General features: G+C 37.5%; 1 protein-coding gene across 1 annotated transcript; it reads right to left on the reverse strand.

Annotated features, from left to right (window-relative positions):
* Positions 1–5,958: 5,958 nt before the first annotated feature.
* On the reverse strand, positions 5,959–9,840 carry tspan36 (tetraspanin 36). The gene is made up of 6 exons (XM_037680063.1): positions 9,628–9,840; positions 9,321–9,395; positions 9,097–9,192; positions 7,711–7,854; positions 7,453–7,536; positions 5,959–6,474 (listed from the first exon to the last, which is right to left on the reverse strand). The coding sequence occupies exons 1-6, from the start codon at positions 9,838–9,840 to the stop codon at positions 6,394–6,396; spliced, it is 693 nt and encodes a 230-aa protein (XP_037535991.1). The 3' UTR covers positions 5,959–6,393.
* Between the last annotated feature and the right edge of the window lie 255 nt (positions 9,841–10,095).

Here is a 10,095-nt window from a genome sequence, read left to right on the forward strand (position 1 = left end):
TCTTAAAAAAAAAAAACCTCATTATGTCTGAAAATACGTAAAGGGGGTTACAGTACTGGTTATCAGCTTTCAGTGTGGCAGGTGAGAGATGTGTGAGATAAACTGTTCCAGCAAAACAAACTAAAAATGAGTCTTTGTTGATATTAACATTATGGCTGGAATAGTCCTGACTTCCAGAAGAAATAAAAGCAACACACATTATTGTATGCAAAGCACAAAGTGCCATATGTTGTGGCTGAAAGGACCTAAGTGGTAAGTTCCAGGTTCCCAAACACTAACGCTTAATAAAGAAATTATATTTTGGTAGAAAATGCAATATGAATGAGTGCTTTATATGTTGAAGAAGCTAACTTGAGTTGTAAAAAGCTAAAAGAAATAAAGCCAATGCAGCAAAACACTGCTAAAAGCTGTAAAAAATAAAGTTCAAGTTTAAGTTGTGTTTATTTGTCATATGCAAGGTTAACACAGGTTAACAATGAAATGCTTAGGGTGAGAAGAACTGATTTGAAATTTCAAAGTGCTTGCTAAAGCTCAAATTAGCAAAGTGTTAACTTATATTAAAAGTTGCAAAATACTAGCTCTATAATAGTTAAAAGCTAAATGTAGCAAAGCTTAGCTAAAAAAAACTTTACAAAAAATGATCTACAATCTAAAAGTAGCAAAAATAATAAACCTATAAGAATTTAGCTATAGAAGCTAAATATAGCAGGTGGTAGCAAAAAGTAGCCAAAGCCTAATTAAAAGCTTAAACTAACTGCAGAAACAAAGCAAAACCATCAGCATGACATGAAGTGAACAGAGGAAGTGACAGTTAACTCCAGATTAACCTATATACTGGGGGAGATGACTGAACTAGACGCACGTCAGCTGATTATGAAAAACAAACAGGTGGTAAAAATGGGGAAGAAACAAATACAGCTGAGGACATCTAAAGGAGATGGCTAGAAAAAGGTAAGAGGCTGAAAATCAGGGATATTCTAAACACAAAACACATATTTGTATGAAAGAATAACAAAAGACAATTAGAACAAAACAAAGAAGATCCTTAATAAATATGACCAAATATAGAATAGTATTGCTATTTCTGTGGTCAAACATCTGAAGGTCTGGAAATAAAATAGGTTCCAAAGTTTTACATTCAAGAATACAGAAGGACAACAATCTGTTTGGGGTTCCACAGGGATTAATATTTGGTTCACATATTTTTAATAGCTTGTTCTACATGAAACATGCAGATGTAATGATCATTTTGGTCTGATGAAAGCTCTTCTGTCAACAGGTTTGGTAAATTGTGACACTAGATCGATTTCTAGAAACCTTTTAGAGCTAAACACTGACAAGTCTGAAAATATTTGAGTTGAGCAGTCTATAAATCTAAAATTTAGCTTTTATTGCACAACTTACATTACACTCTTTATTGTTACTGAAAATATATTTTAATATATGAACTGGCATTTGTTAAACTCTTGTTTTTTTTTTTTTGTTTGTTTGTTTTTTTTTTGGGGGGGGGGGGAGGGACCAGAGTTTTTAAATCTGATCACATCACTCCACTGTGTTTCTTAAGTACAAGACAGAATCACCTTTTCATAACCCTTCTGATAATCCACGTGTACCTGAATTAGTTTTTGAGGTAAACTATATACACTACACAAGTAAAAGACAACACTATGTCATATTTTCAATAAAGAAAATCCACCCTGAAGTTCAACGCTAAAAATATCAATCTTTCCTGGATACATCCCAACAAAAATAAATACCACGGTGTTTACCATTTGAGACAGAAAATGCTATGATAGGCATGAGGCCACCATGAGGGCCTCATGGTTTAAACCTAGTTCTGTTCATCATATTCATTTACAAGAAACCTTTTTGCATAATTATGCATTAGATTATTAACAGCAAACTGTTTAACAATTAGCAAATGCACACCAGTAGATGGATTGGTATACTATATGAAATGTTAGATTTATTTAACTTTGTTAAGTGAACTGGATCCAATAAACCTGAATGGTTAAACGTAACAAAATAACAATAGTTTATTATTTGAAACTTTGTCTGTACCAGTTAGGTCTTGGATGCAACCTGATTAAACGATTTTCAAGTCTTATGAAAGCACATAAAATGAGGTCCAACGGGCCTGAAGTCTAATATGTACGTAAATAAAGCATGTTGGGACAGTCTGTTCAGTAAAAGGAATAGTGTTTTAAGAGGTAAAGTTGGATTTAATTTGCAGTAATTAGTTGCTTTATGGGTGGCGTGGTGGTTCAGTTGGTAGAGCTGCTGCCGCTCAGTAAGGTCCCTGGTTCAAATCCCAGCCAGGGAACTTTCTGGGTGGAGTTTGCATGTTCTCTCCGTGCATGCGTGGGTTTTCTCCGGGTACTCCGGTTTCCTCCCACAGACCAAAAACATGCATGTTAGGCTGATTGGTAACTCTAAATTATCCCTAGGTGTGAGTGAGAGAGTGAATGGTTGTCTTGTTTGTCTCTATGTGTCCCTGTGATGGACTGGAGACCTGTCCAGGGTGTCCCCTGCCTCATGCACAGTGATGGCTGGACATGAGCACCAGTAACCAACATGACCCAAAAAGGATGAAGCTGGCAAAGGATGGATGGATGGATGGATGGGTAGTTGCTTCATTGGCTCTTAAGTGGCATTACTACAACAAAAACTGTTCATTTTGAATGGGAAAAATCAGTGGAAAGCTTTAAATTTGACATAAAAAATGTTTCTGTATTTTAAACAGCGTCCAAATGCATTCTGTCCATGTGTGCCTTATGATGATGGAGATCAGGTTTGTAATTTGGAAGTTAATGAGGCTGCGATAAACTTATTTTCCCAGTCCTTTTAACACCTTTGTCTATTAAACTAAATAAACTATTATTTGACTGTTTCTAAGTTGAAATGGTTGCTGGCTTAAAGAAATTGGTTGGCTGTTGACCTACAAGCTAAATCAAGCAGCAAGACAACAACAAAAAAACAACAACACAAGAAACAATAAAAGAGAAACAACAAAAACACAAGGCAAGGATGAATGACAAAAAAAAAAAACAACTAAATGTGACATGATGCAAGTTTGAGTTATTAGAGATAATATGGATCATGCTGTGATCCAGGTCTATTTCAGTCCTTGTTCTCTGGTGTCTGCACTGTATAGCTGTTCTTTTTTCCCTGGCTGCTCTCCCTAATTAACACTGATAACGTCAGACAAATGGAAACATCACAGTGTCGGCTGTGGAGGACTATTTCCAGAAACACACACACACTCGCAGTTTATTCTCACAGGCACCTGCTCCTGGTCTCGGCACTGGCTGATCATTATTTAGTCGTGTGCCCTGAAAATAAAAACAGAGAGGAAAAACTCATTTGACTCTGTGCTGTCTTTAATGAGAAGATGAGCTCTTTTTTCATGACAAATATATAATAAAACAATCTGCAGAGCACTCTCAGACTGGTTATGCTGAGCAGGGCTCTTGTTTGATCTTAAAGCCAGCAGATTTACAATAAAACAGGCAGGTATGAAATAAATTTCTGAGCACACCATGAAGGAATTCTCTAGAGGAGAGCGAGCTCAGAGACACAGAAACTGCACTCCTGAACTTTTGCTTATCTCCCTTTGGCACAAATTGAGCAGCAGCACTGCATTTATTCCCTTCTCAGGTCATTTCCCTCCACAAGATCTTATGAAAGGAAATAAAGACATTAGAAGTCAGTGATGGCATCTGGCTTGTTGGGCCCACTGTGTGCGTGTCGAGGATTTTTCTAGTGAGGCCCATATGTGAGCAAATTGCAAAGGGGCCACAGCTGTAGGTGTGCAAAGATGACTCAAAGGGGAATAGGAATTTTTGCAATGCTAACTCACATGGATGAGCAGCTGTGGCCCTGCAAAAAATTCAAAAATTTTCTGTTTGGCAGGGCTCAATCGTAGAGTTGACTGTGTAAAAGAACGATCTGTCCAAATGTCAACACGGCCTGAGGGCAGCGAGGATGGTGCTGAGCTACGTAGTGAGGAGATATGAGACAAAAGGACCGGGCCAGAGCAACCGGGTCGTTTCCATCATTCATTCAGCTGCACAGGCAGAAACATCTCAATAACATGAAGGGAGATCAATTAAAACTCCAAAACAAGTGATTATTTTGTCAATAAGGAGATAAAAAAATTGTTGATTTAGGATTTCACGTTCTCTCTGACGTTAACAAGAAATAATCAAACCAGAAAACAACCTAAATGCCTTTTGCTTTACTTTTCTTTCCTATTTTGATGGCTAATAATTGATTAAACATGCCAATTAAGAGTTTATTTGTTCACTGCTTTATAGCAAAACCACAGTCACAGACATATTTAGTTTTTTAATGTTACTTTTTACCCAAACATATACTGCAGAGCTCACAAATGTGGACTGGAAAAGTAATCTCTTTCCACATTCTATCCATTTATACAGAGATATAACGAGCTCATATGCTCTACTACTACTACTGCTAAAAAGTAAAACATAAAATAAAAATAAAATGTATAGTTTAAGGTGGATAAGGCCTCATACCAGCTAAAGTTCTTTTGCGCTCTCAACTGGTGTGTCCGTGTTACTACAACAAGATGACACCGTGTTGTTGCTGCACAAAATACAGTTATTTCAAGGGAAATATACACTACATTTGACTGCATAATGCTAAAAGTAAAGCATTAATTGAGTTTAAGTAAACTTTTATAATTTTGTTCCTTTTAAAGGTTTTCTAATTTTAGTTTGAACAAGGTTACTTTACTGTAATTTAGTTTTATAAGCACAATAATGCTCTTTTCCACCCTGCATTTATCTGTGGGCTCAGATGTGTTTCTAGTTGTGTTTTAATACCTTTATTTAAGGTCGAAAGTCAGAGTTTGATCACATCAATCATTGTGATTGCATGTGGCTGAATGGGTGATTTTGGAGCTTCAGCTGTTTGTTTCAACCCTTTAAAGAACGTCGTGTTGCAGATAACGTGTGAAAAGTGCTCCACAAAGAAAGTCTGACTGATTAACTCATCGTTGGATCCTCTTGGACCAAGTCCGGTGACTTGGCAACCTGTTTACGTCGTCCGACAGCAGCTCAGAGCCGAGTTGGATATTTTATTTATCTTTCTGCGCACTGACAGAGCAAATGGAAGATGAATAGGCCTATCATCTGTGTGTGCCACTCGGGGGCCTCTTTATCAGCAGAGTCAGAAGGTGACAGATAACCAGTGTGGGTCACATTTAGTAAGAAGCTCAGTCGACAACAGAGCACTTAAAAAAAATAAACAGGAAGATTTAAATTAGTATGAAACCTTATTTAACTGCAGCAACAAACCATAAACGGTGTGACACAGTGTGATTAGAGTGGTTTTATTGTGAGCTGAAAAAAAACATGAGGGGACAATTACACCAAAGTCAATGTGATTGTGAAAAATTCACCTTTTTAATTTAGAAATATATTCAACACGGTAAGAGCCAAACCAGAACCAACATCAGTACAGTAAACTGACCACGGTGTAACTTTACTTCATCAGCTTAGATTGTTATAAATATTGTAACCCTAATAAGGCAAAAACAACAATCGTGTCAACAATCCCACCTAAAACCTAGCTTGAAGTCATTCATTAAAGTACATTCAAACATCAATATCCTTCATAATATATTGACTCAATGCACGAGTACAAGACTTTAAACGCACAAAAACACAATTTTATCTGCGCTTTGTCCTTAATGCCAGCTGTACTCGGATCAGATTATCTACGAGTAAGACGCTGCATTGGAAAAAAAAAAAAAAAAAAAAAAAAAAAAAAAACTTTCAGCAAACGCAATCCAAATGGGATTATTTTTTCAGAATACTTTAATTGTTAAGGTTATCCCCGAATGCACAAAATGAGCTATCGTATTTTTCGGACTATAAAGCGCACTGGATTATAAGGCGCATTAAGTGAAACAAGTTCATTTTGACAGGTTTTTTAAGCACCATGTACCACATAAAATCAGTTCAAGGTCAATAAGCACAACCAGAATTATTCCGTAAGGCACACCAGATTATAAGACTCACTATCGCTTTTTGAGAACATTAAAAGATTTTAAATGCACCTTACAGTCCAAAAAATACGGTACTTTAACAAAAACTGCATGACAACAACAACAAAAAAAAAATCTTCAAAAGAAACTTAACTACAAACTGAAAGTCACATCCATTTCTAACAAAATGATATACTTCGAAAGAGCTACAGTTTTGGTTATGCTGGAATATGATCCCATTCAGATTATGGCAAGATTTCCTACCTAATTATTCCAATGCACTTTCATTTTGGATGATGACTGAGTGTTTCTGTGCAATAAAGAGTAAGAAGTCAGTGAACCCAGCAGAACTAAACAAGGAGGTGGATCCAGTGGATGTTTCAGCCATAAATTGCCTGGTAGCCGTTCCTTCGGTTGTTACTCCTACAGGTTATCACACAGACGCTCAGCATTCCAAAGAACTGCAACAGGAAACAAACAATGAAACCCAAGCTTTAATGCACTTTGTAGGCTGTAAAATGTGACGGGAACTGGTAAAGGTTACGAGAAACGCTTTAAAACGCAAATGTGTTCGGCCAGAATTACCAAGCATCCTACAGGACAGTAAAAATGACTTTTAGCTAAAACATTCTGAACTATTGCTTTAAGGCAATTTTTGAGTTTATCTTTCTTAGAAAATCATGCTTGAAAAGGGTAATTGAATGTGTGGAACGAATAAAAGCTGAAGAGGCCAAAAGGACGCCACAATGACCCGTTTTTGTTTAAAAAAATAATAATAATCAGCTTTCAACAAAACTGACATTGTTCATGAGAGGATTTTTAAAACACATCTACTATTCATTTGTACAGATTTACTCTGCAGTGCTCCAACATGGTTTTCTGCACTGATCAAGTGTTGCATCACACACAGAGATACACTCTGAAATCCAAACACTTTAGAGAAAAGATCATAGAGTAGGGTTATTGAACTCTTAACAAAAGGAGCCAAATTTTAAAAACTTTGTCCAAGCCATGGGCCAAAAAAAAAAAGTCAAATCATGTCATTTGGACCAGTTTCTTTAAGGGAGAAACGTTTCATTTTCAGCTGATACATTAACTCAAGTCAGATACATGATATATTTTCTTGGTTGCAGGTTCATGATTAAGAGTTTGATCTGGCTCACTTGACGTTCCGTTACTCTTTCCACACAGAACGATCCAGCGTTCTTTCTGGCTTCAAAGTTAGCCAGCTGGCATAAGAAGTCTATACTGATGTATTTATCATTTTTTAAAGAAAGAAAATTGAAGAAATACAATATTTTACATTTAAAATGATCATCTCGGGGGACCAGATTTGGCCTGCAACTCTTGAGTTTGACATGGAGGTCGTGCAGACTGGTGTGTATTTTGGTGCTCAGAGTGTTCAGTAAAGATTATTCAGGTGCTGCACTTAAGGTTACCTTGATGATGGCAAACCCAAGAACGACCAGCATGCCGTAGGTCAACGTATCGTGCAGCAGTTTCAACAATTTGTCCTCACAACCCTGAAATAAAAAGAAGGCGAGTTCACATTGGCTTTTCCGTCATCTTTATTCTGTTTAGGGAGGCTGACAGTTATTTGTTTGTTTTACAATCAACAGGAAGTAGCTCAATAAAAAGCCAAGCCAATGTATTCTCTAAGTTACAGTTTAAGAACAAAGTGCTTCTGTAGGACTTACATCTGTATAAAACTGGCTGGGTTGAATTAGGCTAGTGATGCACTGGGTTGTGTTTTTACAACAGGACAGAGGGATTGTCTTGTTGCTGGCGTACCAGGGAGTGGAGAGCCAGCTGGACATGTTGTGGACACCACAACACTTCAGCTGGAAAGACAAAGACAAGTTACATTACATATGAAATAAAATGGATAAAAATGTTATTTGTATAATGTTTGAGCTCATGGGAGAGACAAAAACAAGATACGGTAAAATGAAGAGGAGAAAATCTAGTTCTGTAAAAATCCAAAAAGCCTGAAAAAAGTGATGTTTTGAGTGGAACATCATTGATGGAAAAGATTCAAGAAGTGAATGTTTGAGCATGAGTGGAACAATCATGATTTGGGCTTGTGTAGCTACCATTTAAGCTAGCATCACATGAAGTTGGGACTGTTGGAGGATTAACTCGAGTCAATATTCTGATAAAATACACACATTTTCTCGTGCACTCACTAAATTCGGAGTATTTTCAACAAAGGGGTCAGAAGTCATGCAGCTGGGTTTTATTTGACCAGATGATGAAAATTATAATTTCGTTCTGTGTGCACAGCTTGCAAAACAGTGTTCTAGGCTCTATACATTTTGTTGTCCACACTGTAGCAATCTTAGCCTGCTTTGCACCCAATTTAACAATCATTTAAATAAACAATTTAACCTGGAGTACACTTTTGAACTGAAGACAGGAAATTTGCACGTTCCTTTAATATCATTACATTACAAAAACTTACATTTAAAAATAAATATCAGTGGGCAGATATAAATAGAACAGTGTATGAAAATAGGTCTACAAATCTGTCATCATAGAGGTGATCATTCCTGTAAAGAGAACTACGAGACGTCAGATTGGTGAAAGTAGAAAGAAAGGTGGGAGTTAGAAAGTTGTTTTGCTTTTACTTGTTAAGCAAATTAAAACTGAATTAATTTGCCCATGGAAACCCAAACATTTACCGGGCATCAATCTCAAAAGAGCCACGAAGCACGCATCGAAATGACGCGACGGGAGCAAAGTTTGATTATTGTGTGCGACGTCACGTTTAAGTTCTAACTGCACTTGAGTAGATGGGTGGTTTTACTACAGTGAGCAAATCAATGCATTTACTACATTGATTATTTACAGACAGAGTGAAGGTGGCACATTCTGAACATGAGTGTGGAGAGAAAGTTTCTTTTACCATCAACAGTGTTTTACTCAAAAACTAAAGAGCAAAAAAAGCATAAAAAGAGGAAATGCAACCTAACAGGTGGAAGAGAATCATGTTTAGCAGAGGCTGTTGATGCATGTGAAATGATGCATGTGAAAGCAGAAGTGAGAAACAGATCTAATGATGTGCAGGGGAACACAACACTGACTTCACTCTGCAGCAAGTTCACAGCTTGGGTCTCTGGATTTTTGCCATCATATTTGTTAAACACGTCATTCATCGAGTTGTCCAGGTTCTGACCTATCTGCAGACACAAGAACCAGAGAATAGTTAATATCAGGCACAAAGTGAGTGTATTTCTTTTCACTGGCACATTTAAAATGCGTTTGCTTCAAATTTTAGTGCGAGTTAGAATACATTTTTATGACTTACCTTTCCTTGGTAGATGAAGCTAAATACCAAAGCAGTCACCTCGGCTGCAAAGATTAGCATGATGATCACAAAGAACTGCAGAAAGAAAACATTTTATAAAAGTATAATCAAGGGGGATAAGTGATACACAACTGGAAAACAAAGAAACAAAAAATAAAAATGACTCATTGTGCATTTAAACCACAAATCTTTGCAGCTTCATGTTCACATTTAGACTCTTCAGCTGAACAAACAACATGTTAAAGAGCAACAATCACCACAGTTCTTTTTTTTATATCACTTTGCATTTCCAGAAACAAACTCTTACACAGCTGAGGCCGACTTTGGATTCACGGAGCGTGGCGCAGCATCCAACCAGGCCGAAGATGAACATCACCACGCTGATGCCGATGACGATAGCAGCTGGAATGAGGGTCTGCCTGTTCTGGATGAAACTCTCGAAGGTGTCATAGCTCCTGATCATGTAGGCACCGACATAAGCCAATGCTGCTCCTGCACCCTGTGGGGAAGAGAAGTTCATGGTATTCATTTTGTGTCTCACGTTGGGAACTGCCTCACTGTGACCTGATCAGAAGCTCCTACTACATTAAATCAGTCAAGATTGGCTGGAAATAAGCCTTTCAGTCTCAAGTAGGGCTGTCACTGCACTCAAGAGTAATTCAAAAACCTTCTCGCAACGAGCAGTGCACACTGCTCTCTCTCAAGGTGCTCTGTTGCTGTCCGGCAATGACCCAGTGATGGCTTGGACAGACACAGCTAACCTGCACCAGTTACT

This window comes from Nematolebias whitei, chromosome 8, assembly GCF_014905685.2.
Source record: "Nematolebias whitei isolate Nwh7 chromosome 8, NemWhi1, whole genome shotgun sequence".
NCBI classification, from domain to species: domain Eukaryota; kingdom Metazoa; phylum Chordata; class Actinopteri; order Cyprinodontiformes; family Rivulidae; genus Nematolebias; species Nematolebias whitei.

What these genes read in the sequence shown, in the direction of transcription:
- tspan36 (XM_037680063.1), bottom strand. Translation starts at nt 9,840, where the DNA reads ATGAACTTCTCTTCCCCACAGGGTGCAGGAGCAGCATTGGCTTATGTC. An exon ending in GCTTCATCTACCAAGGAAAG is followed by an intron (nt 9,193 to 9,320) that starts GTAAGTCATAAA and finishes TTGTGTCTGCAG; the next exon opens with ATAGGTCAGAACCTGGACAA. An exon ending in TGAACTTGCTGCAGAGTGAA is followed by an intron (nt 7,855 to 9,096) that starts GTCAGTGTTGTG and finishes TTGTCTTTCCAG; the next exon opens with CTGAAGTGTTGTGGTGTCCA.